This window comes from Rhamphochromis sp. 'chilingali' (assembly GCF_963969265.1).
Source record: "Rhamphochromis sp. 'chilingali' genome assembly, chromosome: 4".
NCBI classification, from domain to species: domain Eukaryota; kingdom Metazoa; phylum Chordata; class Actinopteri; order Cichliformes; family Cichlidae; genus Rhamphochromis; species Rhamphochromis sp. 'chilingali'.
This window is the reverse complement of record NC_137948.1, coordinates 30,487,356-30,504,595: the sequence shown is the minus strand read 5'-3', so window position 1 is coordinate 30,504,595 and position 17,240 is coordinate 30,487,356. Positions and strand designations below refer to the sequence as shown.

Below are 17,240 nucleotides of genomic sequence, written 5' to 3'. Positions count from 1 at the left end.
AGCAGTCAGATCCTGAATATGCGTGAGTGTCCTTTACCTCTGCGTTCAGTGGTAACAACCACAGCTTCCTGTCCTGCACCCCAGCCCACGGCAGTGCGAGCAATGAGTCGGAAAACGTAGCTCTGCTCAGAGGAAAGTCCTGTGACGGTGAACTGCCGAGCATTGGACCCCACCTCCACTGTAGTCCAGCGCAGAGGGTCCCTGCTGTCGAGGCGGTAGGAGATCTGGTAGCCTAGTGAGGGGCAGAAGGAAAGACAGAAGGAGGAGGAAGCTATTTGAAATCTGTGTGAAATTCTTGCGTGTGATTGTGTTCACAGAGCCCACAGGAATCAAAGAGAGCACAATATGAGGCGAAACCCCCCCCCCCCCCCCCCCCCCCCCTGCAAACATAGCTGCACAAAGCCATATCACGCAGCTTCATTTCCACAATAAAACATACAAACAAATATGTTTTTCTTCAGGTCATGAAACTACATTTGAACTCTGTTGGGATTTGATATGTGCAGCTTCTTTCCTTCATACTTACTATTTTCCAAAGACAAAGTCAGGATTTCAGAGCAGAACTCCAGTACACACTCACACATGCTCACGTTCCCCTACTCTCACAGTGTATAAACATATAACCTCTCTGTGTGTACCCTTGGCTGTGACCCATGGTGTACACGGCTCCAGTCTGTTTCTCTGTCTTATGTGCAGTAGGCCATGTAATAACACTAACATCCTTCAACACATGCACGCACGCTCAAACCACTGATCCCTGTCCAAGCTTTCCACAGGCCACTGGCCACTCACAAAGGCTCTTATTATGAAGATTGTATTGTACAGCAAATACACACTAGAAACACACAAGTGTGTGGATGTGATTAGTTCACAGTAAGACTGTCAGGATAATAATCTGCTCAAAGGCACCTAATCTGGTTGTGCGGGTGATAATCTCATCAGATAGTCTGATTAAATGTTAATGTGAATGCTGCACGTGGGAGATTACTGGATAACAGCTAGATCACAAATCCTCCTGCATCGAAACAATTGGGTCATAGCACAGCATTATGTTCTGTACCATCATTAAGCCATTGCTGCTGTCACATACTGGAGGCTAAATCTCTGTTACATTAAGTGATTGCATCACGTTAGAGAAAGCCCTTAGTCCTTTTTTCCATAAGATATAAAATGTATGATGCACTATATTTCATTATGGTTTGCATGAGCAGACTAGCAGACTGTGCATCTAATGTATACCAATTTTTTTTTTCTTTGCCTTTAGGGTTTTGAAAAGACTGGAGAGACAGACACCGATGGTATAACACAAGCAGACTGTTTTGAAGAGCAGAGCCACAAATGGAGAAAGTGTCACCAGAAGGACACCAGTAAGAGCTGAGAGAGGTTAATTTGATTTAGAAATGCTAAAGGGGATACATGCATATTAAATAAATGATCAGTATGAAGTGAATGATTGACCTTTTGTCTGTAATAGAGTGAAGTGATTGCGTGCAGATTGTTTCTGAATTCGCGTCACTCCAGAATCAGTGTCATGTATATTCCACTGGCTTTTTTTATTTTGTGACTTCACACTCATTTTAGAAAGGGTGATCAACAGTCGACACCAGAGATAAAGGTGTCTATCAAGTCTATGCTGGAAGTGTCCAGATGACTAGTGTTCAGATATTATTGTTCCCTATGTTATTTCTGTCAGAGCATCAAACGCCCTTCTGAACAGTTTTTTTATCCATCTCTGACCAATTACACATCTGCTTCATTTTGCAAAGGCTACCAAAAGAAGGAAATACAATTGTTAGCATCTACAAGAGAAAATCACTTGATAAAAAGACTATAAAGGACTATGATGCTCTATGGTCCTTGTTGGGGAAACATCACAACACATAGTTGTTTACATTATCGTAAGATATGTGGTCTATGATGTCCGGTTCCACCTCAGCCAGGGGTTAAGGGACTGGATCACAATGCATCACGGTAGACGTTCACGCTTTGGTTCAGTGTTGTTCACTGACTGACCAAAAGATCAAGACATGTTTAAACACGGTCAGCGTCTCACTTCTCATCTCATAAACTTTCGTACACCATAGTATTTTAAGCATAGTAGAGATATACAGATTGTTTTCCTTTAGGACCCGTTGAGGGTCTTAAATGAAAAAATAATATTTTCAGCTTCCTAGTTTTTTAAAAATTTTATTTAGCTTGGATCTATGACTGAAAGCTGAACAGAGAGAGTACCTAATAAGTTAAAATGAGGGTTTTGCAGACCGTCTCAGTTAATCTGTTGTTTAGAGCTGCATTTATACTTCTTTACATTATGTTTCATGACCCTTAAAGAAGTGCTAAATGGCAAAATTATGGATGCATTAATTAAAGTTAAAGGGAATATTGATGCCTTGATTTGCTTAACTAATTAACTTCTGCATTTTTATTGCTACTGTTCTAATTTGTGATATTCTCATAATGTTTTCTTTCTCGTGCAAAGAAAATAATCATCCATCCATCGCTGATTAAATTGCCACACTAATAAAGAGCTGGTAAAGCTTTTGCTTTTGGAGTTATGTGTTTAAAGGATCATTTCACACTAACTAATCTACAAGCCAGCACAGCTAATATAAGAGATTTTTAAAATTCAGACTGAATTTGGGCAGCAGGTAGTGATGCAATGCATGCAATGATGAGCATTTTAGAGGAAATCTTTAAATGTGTGCCTTTGTAAACTTTACAAAGAGACACACTGAAATGCAAACCAATGGGAGAATACTTTTTAGTATGCATTTTAGTACTCAGCATGTAAGTATTTGCAGTACAATTTGCACACATTTGAGTAAAATGTGTCCTCTATTTTATTACTTCAGTGTGTATGTGTGGCTGTATTATATTCATAGAAGGGTGAAAGAACAAAAATGCCTCACTGCACTGTGCCAAATTAGATTGTGCACCTTCTGTAGTCTTGTTTCTCCTCTGTCCACCTTCTGTGTCAGTCCCCCATGGGTGGAGAACCCAAGGAGAAATGAGGGAGTCATGAGGACTAAAGAAACCAGTACTCTACAGACCTTTGTATCTGCATAAACACACACAACACATGCTCAGCAAGGACACAGTAGGGCTGTATGTTTGTGTGTGTGCCTGTGTGATCGAGAGAGTGAGATTTGCCCTCCCACTCATCCTTCTGCTACAGAGTGGTGTCGCACTAAATGTCCTCCCGCTAACAATACAGTCACACATCACTCAAACTGTCCTGTTCAACTGGCTCTCCCACTGAGAGGACAAATACCACTCCTCACCCAGTTACTGCGTACACACACACACACACACACACACACACACACACACACACACACACACACACACACACACACACACACACACACCCCTGTCCCTCCTATCACCTCTATACATCTACTGTCTGCTGTCTCTCCCCTTCTGTTCTCTCTCTTTCCAGCTCAGCAGCTCACACATTTCTTTCACCTCTCCTCCTCTCCTGGAGTATTTTTCCGATTCACACCGCACGGTGATAATGCATGAATCTGCACATTTATTTATAAATATATATAGATGGTCATATTTATTAGGAAAGGTGCCTTAAGCACCTACAGCTGTCTTTTTTCAGGTACAGACACATATACAGAGACAGCGGGAATCTTTTCCATTTTACAGTTTGTACTTGTCACAGTAGATGTGTGTGTGTGTGTGTGTGTGTGTGTGTGTGTGTGTGTGTGTGTGTGTGTGTGTGTGTGTGTGTGTGTGTGTGTGTGTGTGTGCGTGTGTGGCTGAAACTGCAAAATCATTTGCTACAAGCATGAAAAATGGATTATGATTTAAATTTTGCTTTCAAATATCTGCTCACTTGTATATGTGGGCGTTTGTTTTTATACCTAATATGATGCCGTTGGGGGATGCAGGTGGCTGCCAAACCACCCTAACGGATGACAATCGAACTTCTGGAAACACCATCCTGACAGGGGGTCCTGGGACTGGAGAGAAAAATAGAGAAAGGAGTTGGCAGCAGAATTAAAAGATATTAATACACAATTTAAGAGAAAAGCAGCAGCGGCAAGAAAAAGAGGCTCAAAAGAAGTGCTTCAGTTCGGTAATGAGAAAAAGAGTATCTCAGCATCTGGCTCTTATACTGTAATATGTTAGCATTATAGCACACAGATGTTCGTGCATATGCTCTCCACATATACACGCCAAAACACACACAGACACACGCACACACACAAATATATACATTGAGTGAGTTTGTTACACATCTTTAAGAGGTACTTGTAAAAGACACAAAACAGAAAATGTAATTTCTTTCAGCCTCACTCGGGCTGTCGTTGTTCCTGATAAAAGCACATGTTCCACACCAGCAAATACATGTCAACGTATGTCTGTGTGTGTGTGTGTGTGTGTGTGTGTGTGTGTGTGTGTGTGTGTGTGTGTGTGTGTGTGTGTGTGTGTGTGTGTGTGTGTTTGTGCTTGTGGGTACAGTAGGTGTATGTGTAGGTTCATTATACATCGCCGGGAATTGACTTCCTCATTCTTGTTTCATCCTGAAATGAGAAAAACTTTTCAAACGTGACACCGTTTGATAGAGGAGAGCGAGTGTGTCTATGAGGGTTTCAGTCTGTGTGTGTGTGTGTGTGTGTGAGCAGATGTGAGTTTCTGTGCGTATGTGTGAGTGCCCAAGTGTACTTCATGATTCAGAAAAGAACAGGCCAGGTTACTGCCACCCTGAAAAGTCTGCCGTGGTTACCAGGTTGATGCAGAGGCGTGGAACACATGAAGAAAAATACCCACGGCTGGGTGATTAATGAAATCATTGATTATGTTCTTTCATGCTTCTCTAAAATGCCTTACTCGCTGTTTAGTTCAGCTGCAGCAAAGATGACACAAAGAGGGCCTTTTGTAATCAATCAATCTGTATGTAGGAGGTAAAAGTTATAACAAAAGTATCTGTAGATGAATCTGCAGAAGAATCAGAATGATCTCCTTTGTCTCACGATCACAGCAACTCTTTTATAATGCTCACTTCTCCTTTCTGTCCATGTAGATCCCTTGAAGGCCTGCGTTTGTGTTTGCCACTTTCTCTTCCCACACACCTCACATGATGGCAACAGATGACTTTATGACCTTGTAAATTCATAGCTCGGGGTTTAAGGCAAATTCACAGACTTGCCATAACCCCAAACACATAAATCTGTGCCCCCTACCAACTTATTTATTTATTTAATAAACAAACAACTTTCAAAGTTTAATAAATCTTTGTTTTGTTTTTCTAAAGTCAGCGACAAATCATGTTGAATATTCACCAAATATTGAAGAAAACAGCTTTAATTATGATTTTTGCCAGATTCAAACAGCCCAAAATATCCACATACTACAGCTACAGAGGCAGGTGCACCTTCTTCTTTTTTTTATGCAGTTGGTGTGCCACAGGGATGCGTATTAGGACTACTGCTCTTCTTCATACAGCTAGGTCAATAAGTATTTGGACAATGACACTATTTTTGAAATTCTGCATGCAACACTTTCTTTCAAGACTTTGGTGTCCCTGAGTTGGCCAGAGCATCTCTTTTTAAGATTTTACCAGATTCTAAATTTGGTAGATTTATTTTGTTTTTTCAGCCTAATGATGGCTTCCCTCGCTTTTCTACTCAATCAACATCTGATTTGGATTTCATACTGAGAGCTCCAGTGAGCTTCTACCAAAAGTAAATTCAACAATTAGAATTAACTCCACTCCACAAAACAGCAGTAAACAGTTCCTAAACTGTTACAATACTTTTGTTAAATCCCTTGAGTTGAAAGTGAAAGTCTGAACTTCAAATTCCATGTTGATTTTTTGTTTCCTACTCCACTATGGTGCTGTACAAAGTCAAACGTTAAAAAAAAATACATTTTGTGTGCTCTTACGGACAGTGCTGCAGTCTGCCTTTGATGTTGCTCAGTCTTGTTCTACTCCTCTTAAGCTGTGTTAAACACAGAAAAATCCAACTTTATGGTATTTTCAAATTGCAAAGAGTTGCCGTCTAATCTTCCTAACGTCATAACTATTAAAAGGGCTGAAACTGAAGTGTTCAGAACACATATGTATTTAGGCAATATTACAGATCATATCTTATCATATAAAATTCACACTGATAGGTCCATCTAACAAGTACAAATCTCTCTCCCTCCAGGTGTGGAAACCCTTGACTTCTGCTACTTTTACTGGACGGGCATCTGATCAGCATCTAGAAAAAGTATACTACTCTCTTTGAAGGTTTATGGATGGATGAATTTGTATGACCACAGACTTCATAATGGCAGATTTTTCCTCTTATCTGTGTATATGGCAGACAGAACTGGTTACAATGCAGGAAGTCAATTTTAAAGGACTGAGAAAACAGTGCTCTTGGTCATGGGGACTTCCTTTGAAGTTGCAGTGACATTCGCTTTAAACTGAACCTTTTTGTTCCTGATGCATTATGGATCTGGGTCTTATTTGCACTTGCTTGTGCTGTGTGTCAGTTATATGCGTGTGATTACTTGTGATTGTCTGTAAGTGATAAATCCCACTTGGACACATCGCTCTTGAATTAGTACTTACAAGATAGAAGATATGAAAACATATATTAAAAAGCTGGTGATTAGACAGGGTAAGAGAAAACTGGGTCCTACCATCTTCTTTGGTTCTTAGCAGTATGCGGTTGCTGGGTGGGCCGTCACCCATACGTGTGTATGCCAGCACCTGCAGCACATACACTGTGTATTTTTGGAGGGCCCCGAGGAGCAGCGACACACTCCCCTCTCCTTCTGCCACCTGAACACTGGGGGGACCTTCTGAGTCTTTCTTGCTGTATAAAACCTGCACAAAACAAATATATCTCACATAAAAAAGAAAAAAAAACATACACAGAAATGAACAAACACGTCTAGCAGTCTGTTTCAATTTTGTTCAGTGTCTGTAGCCTAAACACTCCTATCTTAGATGTACATCAGGCTACTGCAATAATTATCTGAATAACAATAACAATAATATCCTATTTTTTTTATATACAGCACAGAATGCAACACAGTTTAAAGAAATTAAGTAATAAATTCCAAAATATAATCAGTTAAGGCTACAAAACAGCAGAACATAAAAAAAGCAAATTAAAAAAACAAACAAAACAACAACCGATGTGCATCTCTGTGTAGGGTCACAGCGAGGCAAAGCTTTGTTTCCAGTGTTTAAATGTGCAGGACAAAGCACCATTATGCTTAATCAGTGTTCACGTCTCAGTCTATTGCAGGTGATTCTTTACTTAGGTGAATTTGGACATCTGATATATTTGACTTTTTATAGTTTGTGATCAAAAGGTTTTTACACTACCTGGTTTGCACTGAGCAAACATCCTGGAGATTATTTTAAGGACCCCAAATCTGTATTTTCTAAGTTATTAAGGTGACACAATATTAGTGTTCCATCCATTATCTGCTTTGCAGCACATAACTGGGTCAAAAACACATAAAGTTATTCTCGGTTCTAAAAAAAATATTTGTTTTTCACACAGGCATACAAAGTGTATTTGTTTTTCAGCTGCTGGTTTAGTGTGCTTGCAAGTATTTCTAACACTAGAGTGGTGTGCGTGGAACTGACTCACAATACAGTGCCAGTGCTAATCATAGCCAAGTCAACGATGGAGCGCGTGAGCCTGAGCGACGATGTGACTCAGCGATGTGTTTTTGACAGCCACGGAGGACAACGGCACAGAAAAACAGGCTTCATCACCTCCTAAAATTAAAATGACATTAGTGCCAGCCACTAAGAAAACAAAACGGTGCACGCTGTATTTTTACAGTTTCGGATTAAAAAAAAAAAATGTCAGGAGCTGCTCGCTCTTGTTTTTGTTCTTCGTTTTTCGCCTTTTCTTTTTTTTAATATTCATGAGCGTGAACATCAATACCGCACACTTAAAACCATTTGAAGGAAAATGTCACCTTAAACCCAAGTGTCTAAAAACAGAAATAGTCTTAAGGAGTGCACAGCAGGAAGCAGCAGCAACTATTCAGCATCTACTAGCACATGGAAGGTGTTAAAAAGCTGCTGCTGGCAGTCACTTCCCATCTATTAACATGCTAGGCATGCAGCTCAGTGTGATCCTTAGGAGGGCACAAGAAAACACACAGATGTGGAGTGTGATGTGCTTTGGGCATGGTGGATGACCTGGATTCCACACAGCGTTTTTCCTTTTTTTAATAGATGGCACCGGTTTATATCAGACAGTCACAGCCTATTTTCCTTTGCAGATTTATGTATTTATAACACAACCATGTCCATGGGTTTGAGGATAAATTCTCCCCCTTTTAAATCTTTGTTCTGCTGTCTTGTGTTTGGGTGGAGATTAAGAGGTGAACTCACAGCTGCTTCTATATTAGCACAAATATTTTTCTTTATTTTATTTTTTCTTTTGATGAATGTTTGAGAGGCAACTTAAAAATGCAGACAATTGCTGTGTGTTTTCCTTTTTATTTAAAAGCCAAAGCAAGTGGAGTAAATACATCACTCCAGGGTGAGCTTTGGAGTCCAAAAAAACCCTACCCCGAAAAACAGGTGCACCCACACAGGTGTGACTGCCAGTGCCAAAAGTGATGAGAAAACGAGTGCACCCTGCACTTCACTATCAACACTGTTCTTCCAGCTCTTTCTCTGAAACCTGCAGCTTATGTCAAGTATGTCTTCGATGGGGCTCACAATGAGACAGACATGTCTGCTTTTTTTTGGGGAAATATGAGAAAGGGTAAAGCTTTAATTTGGCAGATGTGGATAGACTGCGGGCTATGTATCTTTAGTGGGTGGAAAGGCTGGACTTGAATACTCATGCAGAGTCTGTAAAGCACAGTCAATCTACGAATATGCACACAAACATCCCATTTTCTTGCCTACACTGCATTTTATGTACTAAATTACAAATAAAGTAATTGCAAAACCAGCAGCCTTTGTGGATTATTGTTCGTTTTTGTGAATGAATAATCCAGCTATTGTTTCTACTACAACATCACACAAACTGCTGTTTTATGAAAGCGTATTAATCACTAAAGCCTCTCTCACATGCGTGCGTGTGATTACACGCAAATGGCCCCCAAACACACTTAGTGCAGCGGGGTGCTTTTAAAAGCATTAAAGTAGGAAGAACAAACTGGAGCAATTACATTAATTATATATATATATAATAATTATATATATATATATATATATATATATATATATATATATATATATATATATATATATATATACATGGAACGCCATAACCAAGTGGCCGGCATAGTGTACAGGAACATCTGTGCGGAGTATAACCTGGAAGTCCCGAGGTCAAAATGGGAGATGCCCCCAAGGGTGGTGGAGAATGACCGAGCTAAGATCCTGTGGGACTTCCAGATACAGACGGACAAAATGGTGGTGGCTAACCAACCGGACATAGTGGTGGTAGACAAACAGAAGAAGACGGCCGTAGTGATCGATGTAGCGGTTCCGAATGACAGCAATATCAGGAAGAAGGAACACGAGAAGCTGGAGAAATACCAAGGGCTCAGAGAAGAGCTCGAGAGGATGTGGAGGGTGAAGGTAACGGTGGTCCCCGTGGTAATCGGAGCACTAGGTGCGGTGACTCCCAAGATAGGCGAGTGGCTCCAGCAGATCCCGGGAACAACATCGGAGATCTCTGTCCAGAAGAGCGCAGTCCTGGGAACAGCTAAGATACTGCGCAGGACCCTCAAGCTCCCAGGCCTCTGGTAGAGGACCCGAGCTTGAAGGATAAACCGCCCGCAGGGGCGTGCTGGGTGTTTTTTTTATATATATATATATATATATATATATGTATATGTATATATATATATATATATATATATATATATATATATATATATGTGTGTGTGTGTGTGTGTGTGTGTGTGTGTGTGTGTGTGTGTGTGTGTGTGTGTGTGTGTGTGATGGCTGCAGGAAGTGATAATGGACTAAAGAGGTCAAGGAGGGATGCCAGGATACGACTTGCAGGTTTTATTCACCTTATATCCCAGAATGACTCCATTCTTCTGTGACTGAGGGAGAGCAGACCACATGAGCAGGATCTTGCTGGAACTCACTGCCTCGGCAGTCACATTCACTGGAGATCCAGATGGAACTAGCGAGCACACAGAGAAACACACACACACACACACACCGCTCAGTGCTACTTCACTCTCTGAACCAATCTTCGATTTTATCTCAATCATCTCCTCCTCCCTCTCTCCATCAATCTTAATCTCGCTGAAACAGAGGGAGAGTGTAGAGGGCACAGAGAGGTGGCAGGATGAGAGGAGACATGGGGAGGTAATGGGAGCACTTTATTCCTCATCCATCTGCCTTCTTATACCCAGCAAATACAATATCTTACAGAGATCTCTGCTGGACACTTGCAAAGATGAAAGATGGATCAATGAGGTCTATGTTCATACCAGATTCTGTGGTCTGTGCTGCGACAGTTTGACTCCACGGTCCTGGTCCTATAGAGTTGAGGGCTTGTATCTGAACCTGGTACTGGGTAAAGGGATTTAGACCTTCTAATGTGGCCTCACTGGTGCCCCCAGTACCCTTCACATCCTCATTCCTGTTCTCCCCCTGACCGTCTGTCTTGGACACCCGCAGACGGTAGCCCACAGTCTCTGGACTGCTGTTGTACTCAGATTCTGAAAGAGGCTGGAAGGAAACAAACAGTGAGAGGAAGAGAGGCGCAGATTAGAGAGAAATACTTGTATTTATTGTTCCTGTCATGTTGCCAAGGTCATGTTGCATTCCTCCATACTTGTGCATGGAAGTACACACGAATGCAAGAAATCAGTATAAGACTCACATCACATGGAGGAAGCTGTTTTCACAACATTCTCCCAAGCAAATCTTTTATTTATTTTTTTCATCTGATTTTGCTTTTTGTTCCCATATTGACTCAAAAAATGCAGGTGAGCATGCCACAGCCCTGAACTGTAGAAGCATCACAATAATTTGTGCAACAATTTGTGAAGTGAGCATCAATCTACTTGAGGGCAGTTAATTAATTTCGGCAGCAATTAACTGACGGGATAGAGACTAAAAAAATAATGGTTAACATGCTGATACAACAAAAAAGGAAATGTGAGAAAGTTTTCAAAGGACTCTGCAGTGCTAGAAAAAAAACATACGTCCTTACTGCTTTAATAGGAATTCAGACAATAAGTATTGTATTTGATCATCAGCAAGTGTGAGCACCTCTATAAAGAGAGGTGGTTTGGCAGTTTGCTGGGCTGGAGTATTCAGGTGTTCATAACATACTACTAAATAAAAAAACAATGGCTACATCTCATGACAGTACAAATAGAAAAAGACTGTACAGGTATCTCTTGGTTGGAAGGGTTCCAGGAGAAAGACTCAGAATCAGAATCAGAATCAGAAGACTTTATTTATCCCCCAAGGGGCAATTAAAATGAACATAGCAGCACAGGTTAGGATTGAAAGCATGTGAACAAACCACAAAACTTCTGGAACAATGTCCTTTAGACAGACAACTTTAAAGTGAAGATGTATGGCCATAATGCAGAGCGCCATGTTTGGAGAACACAACACATCAGCACAAACACGTCACACGGCACCTTGTCGTTACTAAGTTACTACGAACTCCTCTGTATACCAAAGTATTTTAGAGTCAAATGTGACACCAACAGCTCCGTCCAACAGGACAATGATCCCAAGCACAGAAGCAAATCTACCATTCTAACCATTCAGAATTCCCTTGAGGTATTTCTTTCCAAAGTTAAATATTTATTGCTAGGTAAAAGTGTGTTTTTAAGTGCTGTGCTGATAAAATCTGACAAACTCAAATTTCAAATAAGCCCCAACATAGCAATCACAAGTCAGAAACTGAAGAAAGCTATTTGAAATGTGAAATCGCCAAAAACCGAAAATGTGAGCATGTTGTGAAATGTAGGAGCCCGTCACTTACGGTAACAAGCTGACTGAGAAAACGGCTCTCCACAATATGATGAACAAGTGAAAAAAAGGCATTTTTGTAGCACTCGAGAATATGGTTATTTTTGTTATTGTGTCAAAGTACATCAAAAAACCTTTTACCATTTTCTTCCCTTTGACATCCCATCTCCTGATCCTTTTCTCTCCATCTACTTCTTTTCTCCATCTTAGTCACCCTCTGTCATCTTCTTTTACTCACTTCCATTAACTTCCATTTTCATTTCCTGCGACCCTCTCTTCGTCTCCTGTCCACACTTTTTCTGTCATCTCATTCTGCCCCTGACCCACCCTTGATCATGCATTACTTCCACAACCATTACTCACTGTCCTAAGATCATGTCAGCAGAAAGTTCAGGTTGCTCACAGTATATAAGTCTGCAGCAGATTTTAACCAACACTGTACACAGCGTTTGCTCTGTGCTGTGCAACAGATAAGGAAGTGAGACACCCAGTCATTTTAAATACCCTGGTGATTTAGCTCAGCTTAGCATTTAGGAGCCATAATACAGAATGTCACATTAGCTTTATTACCCTTAATATGCAGCTTAGAATAATAGCCTTAGCTAAAACCATTGTGACGGTTCCATTACAGCAGAAAACCTAGCATAGCTGAGGCTGGGCGCTAACATGCAGGTAAAATCCCATTAGCATGCTGCACAGGTAGCCCATAGCACCTCAGTGTCTGTGTCTGATTTGACAGGCTCTTTTTCTCATTCCAACTCTTAAATGGAAAATACTCTGCTCTCCATTTATGTTATAATAGAAGGGGGGAAGGGGGAGTGAAGGAGAGATGGAGGGAAAAGAGAGAGGGATGAAGAGCAGGAACAAGAGCAAAAACAGAAAAGACAGTGAGGAGAAAATTACATTGCAGTTTGTACAGCTAGCAGTCCACATGGTGAATGGGAAATGTGACAGATTAGTGTTAGCACTGATAACCAGGAGAGACACTGATTACAGCCTGTCAACCACTCAACCTGTTCAGTCCTGCTGCTGCAGAGTGCACGTGCACATAAATATGCACACGAGAACTAAAGTGGGAGCAAAGACACCGAGATGCAGCGCAAAGAAACAAAGGCAGTCCCAATTAACCCTCTCTGAAGGAGTGTAAAGGGGCAGAATCAGGGTGGAAGGTTTCACAGTTTACTGTGTGTCTGGTATGTGTGTTAGTACCTTCCAGCTGAATCGCAGGCTGGTCTGTGTAGCAGACAGAAGGCTCAGGTCAGAGGGGTGTGTGTCTGGGGCAGCCTGTAAGGTCTGAATCAGCCTAGAGGGGGCGCTCATGGGACTGGATCCGACGATGTTCACCTGCTGCATCCTGAACCTGGTGCGAACAGAAAGCAAAGTTACAGGAATAGTCATTGTATACAAGGTGAGCTCATTTCACATAAAGCCAGTGAAAGCAGTTTAATGTCTTTTATGCTTTTCAGAGTCAGATAAGACAATTCTGATAATATGATATTGATCAGGGGAGCTTAATAGGCTTGGAGACAGCAATTTATAACAATCAGGCTGTGGGGGTGTGTTCGGGTTCAATACGTTTCTTCAAATATTTTCAATTCAAGTCCCATCAGCCTCAATTTGCCTCTGAGTGTAACACTAATTAGCAAATCTCGACGTGGCGTGGTAAAGTTTCTACCTGCTAAACATCATCACTGTCATTGTTTGTCGACTCTTAGGGCTCACTAATCACACAGCTGGGTGTGAGCGGCAAATGTTTTCATTTTCAAAGGTGATGGTGCAATCTGATCCAAATGTGGAAAAGAGGCTGCATCAATTATTAACAGGAGAATACAGAAACAGCAGGGGCACGAGTTGGTAATGACCAATCACAAGCCCCTCTGCTCATCTCATCCACTCCAAAAGCAGCCCCAGATAAATCAGGGAATAGAAGACAGAGGTTCATTTTCATGAAGCACCTTTAAAATAAAACAGATATGGATAAACATACATGCTTAGCAGTAGAATGAACAGACTGTGATTGGACCTGCAGGAATATTGGGCTTTGCACACAATTACTAAAGCAATTATTTGGGACTCAGTGGTTTTTCTCCACCACTCCGCTCCGCCACTTTATTAGCTACAGCTAGTGCTGGCATGGAGCCTTTTTGCCTTCATATCTGCCTTGACTCTTCATAGATTCAACGATCTGCTGGAACCATTCCTCAGAGATTTTGCTCCATATTGACATGACAGCACCACACAGTTGTGGCATATTTGTCAGCTGCACATCGGTGGTGATCTGTTCTATTGAGATCTGGTGACTGTGGAGGCCATTTGAGAACAGTGATACAAGTTTACATGGCTCATTATACTGCTCAAAACAACATTAGATAGATGGGTACATTGTGGTCATAAAGGTTGGCAACAATCCTCAGGTAGGCTGTGATGTTTGAGGGGCACCATTACACCATGACCAGCAGCCTGAACCAATGACACAAGGCAGGATGTATCCATGCTTTCACACTGTTTATGCCAAATTCTGATCATACCACCTGAGTGCCACAGCAGCATCATGCATGTTGTAGCTTCAGTTTCCTGTTTTTAGCTGACAGGAGTGGCTCAAGTGTGGCATTCTGCTGTTTGACGCAAAGTGTCTGATTATTCAAACAAATCCATCTGCCCCAACCATGGCACATTCAAAGTCACTTAAATCACATTCTTCACCATTCTGATGCTCCGTTTGAACTTCAGCAGGTGATCTTGACCTTTCTACATGTCATGTTTTGTTGCCATTTGATTGGTTGATTAGATATTTAGATTATTGTCAGGGTCCTGGGTCTGAGCAACCCAGGATCCCTGAGCAGTTATGTATTATATTATTATTATTATTATTATTATTATTATTATTATTATTATTGTTGTGTATTTTGGTGTTGCTCCCCCTTCCCTGTGCTTGTGTATATGTGTGTGTGTGGGTGGCTGAGCACTTGTTTATAGGCGGCGTCAGGCCTGGAGGGTGTGGCCCTGCAAGGGGACTGGCCACACCCGAAGCCACACACCTGCTGCTGATCAGGCCTCGTCGGGGGAGCTACTTAAGAGAGTCTTGGAGCTCCCACCGACGTGGGATCATTGCATGAGACTCCATGTTAGTCACCCTGTCTAAGTTTAGTCAGAAAGTGTATGCCTGCCATTTCTGAGTGTCCTGACAGCTGCGCTATTGTTTCCCGCAGGAAGAGCGTGGAAGGCACGGAGAGCAGCGAGCACCGGGGGGTGCTGACACGGGAGCAGAGAGCACACGGACTATTCACGGGAGACACGACACGGGAGTCTGGGAGAACACGGGGATTTATTGTTACGTTGTTTTCACTCTGTAAATAAACACTGTTTGTACATAGAGCACCGCGCCTGGGTCCTCCTTCCCCACTCCTTCCACGGTGTGCCATGCCATACCGTGACAGAATGATCCCGCCTCTAATGGACCCAGCGGTCTCCGAGGAGAGGCTCAGGAGGGAAGTTATGGACGAAGTGTACCACCTATGTGAGGTGTGGTGGGAGAAGCCAGCGGAAGGTTTGCGTCGCGCCGTGGAGAGGCGGCTGCAGGAGATGCTTTTTAAATTCCCCTGGCTGGTGGACTCCCTTAATGCAGTGGTCCTGGACTTCCTACTTTCCACCCTCCACCTCCACTCTCCTCCTCAGGCTGCCCACCAGCTCGGACAGCTGGTGGATTCACTGCCTGAGACGCCGGCCCCGACGCCGACACGGAAACGACGTTCGCGCCGCCAGCGTTCCTCACCGCAGCTAGATCCACAGACATCTCAACAGCCGGCTGTGGTGAGTCATATGGACAATTCATCGTCACTCACCTCAACTGTTTACTCTGGGGCTATGTTTATACGGTCAGCTGCCCGTCCGCTTTCGGCTCAGTTACCTGCTCAGCAGCCACCTGTAGCTGCGGCACAGCCAGCTGCCCAGCCGGTAGCCAAAGCGCAGCCCAGCTGGTCGCTGTACCTCAGCCAATCGCCCGGCTAGTGATCCAGCCGTCACCTGCTGAATCATCCCCCGCGACATCTACCTCACCGCTTACAGTTTCATCCTGTTCACCATCCACATCACCCGCTCAGCCATCTTCTCCACCAGCAGCAGCCTCCATTCCACTACCCACTCCAGCGGCCTTGTCCGGAGAGAGCGACCTCACACGCGTCCAACGCCTGATGGACTGGGTAACTCACACCACCAACACAAGGGCAAGAGTGGTGGGATTAAACGCCATCGAGGCAATCCTGGAGGGAAACCCCTACCTCGGCCAGCTCAAGGGAGTTTCCGCCTGCCTTTGCACCCTGCATAAAGCCCGGGGGGTAGTGCAAGCTCGGGAAACCTCAGACTTCGTCCAGCTGCAGCAGGAGCTCAGCGAGCCGGAGGAGCTCAGCGAGCCGGAGGAGCTCAGCGAGCCCGAGCAGGAGCTCAGCGAGCCGGAGGAGCCTGCACCGCCAGCTGTGGAGCTCAGCATGCCCGAGCAGGAGCTCAGCGAGCCGGAGGAGGAGCTCTCGCTGCGAGCGGAGGAGGAGCTCTCGCTGCCGGCCGAGGAGGGTCCCGCTCGGCTGGAGGTCAGCGGACCGGAGGGACCTCCACGTCTGGCGCGGCCTCCTCGCCGTCCACGTCCGATGCGTCCACGTCAGCGATCGGCGCGTCATGGACCTGGTGCCACGCCTCGCTGTTGCTCACCGGAGCAGCGACGTTGCCATCGGACCCGTGGCGGGCCACCAGAACCGTTCCGCTGCCACCGGACCCGTGGCAGGCCGCCGGAGGAGCAGCGCCGCCGCCACCGGACCCGTGGCAGGCCACCAGAACCGTTCCGCCGCCACCGGACCCGTGGCAGGCCGCCGGAGGAGCAGCGCCGCCGCCACCGGACCCGTGGCAGGCCCCCTGAACTGTTTTGCTGCTGCTGCCGGACCCGGGGACGTCCGCCGGAGCTGCTACGTCGCCGCCGTTGGGCTCGAGGTAGGCCCCCTGAACTCTCTTGTTGTGTTGATGGGCCGCCTGTGACTGTTTGTGGCGTCTTTTCGTTTTCTTTTTGCACCGCTGCGGGATGCGCGGTCTGACTTTGGGACTGTGAACTGGGTCGGTTTGCTGTTTTGTGGTTTTTGCTTGTTTTGGTTCTGGTATGCAGCAGGAGTGGGTCAGATCTTAATTTCATAGATTCCAAATTCCAGTTTTGTTAAGAGTATAAAAGCACAAATGGGTCTGAGCAACCCAGGATCCCTGAGCAGTTATGTATTATATTATTAAGTGTGCCTATGCGAAGGCACACTTATTA

The 17,240-nt window shown here is 43.8% G+C and overlaps 1 protein-coding gene across 2 annotated transcripts in view; it reads right to left on the bottom strand.

Annotated features, from left to right (window-relative positions):
• Positions 1–17,240, bottom strand: part of LOC308394855 (protein sidekick-1-like) — a 292,631-nt gene that overhangs the window by 31,251 nt on the left and 244,140 nt on the right. For both annotated transcript variants that reach the window (XM_080879438.1, XM_080879439.1), the window contains 6 exons: positions 13,157–13,307; positions 10,444–10,684; positions 10,015–10,130; positions 6,646–6,832; positions 3,873–3,971; positions 38–232 (listed from right to left, as the gene is read on the bottom strand). In XM_080879438.1, coding sequence (XP_080735564.1) covers positions 38–232; positions 3,873–3,971; positions 6,646–6,832; positions 10,015–10,130; positions 10,444–10,684; positions 13,157–13,307 — 989 coding nt within the window. The remainder of the gene's footprint in view (positions 1–37; positions 233–3,872; positions 3,972–6,645; positions 6,833–10,014; positions 10,131–10,443; positions 10,685–13,156; positions 13,308–17,240) is intronic.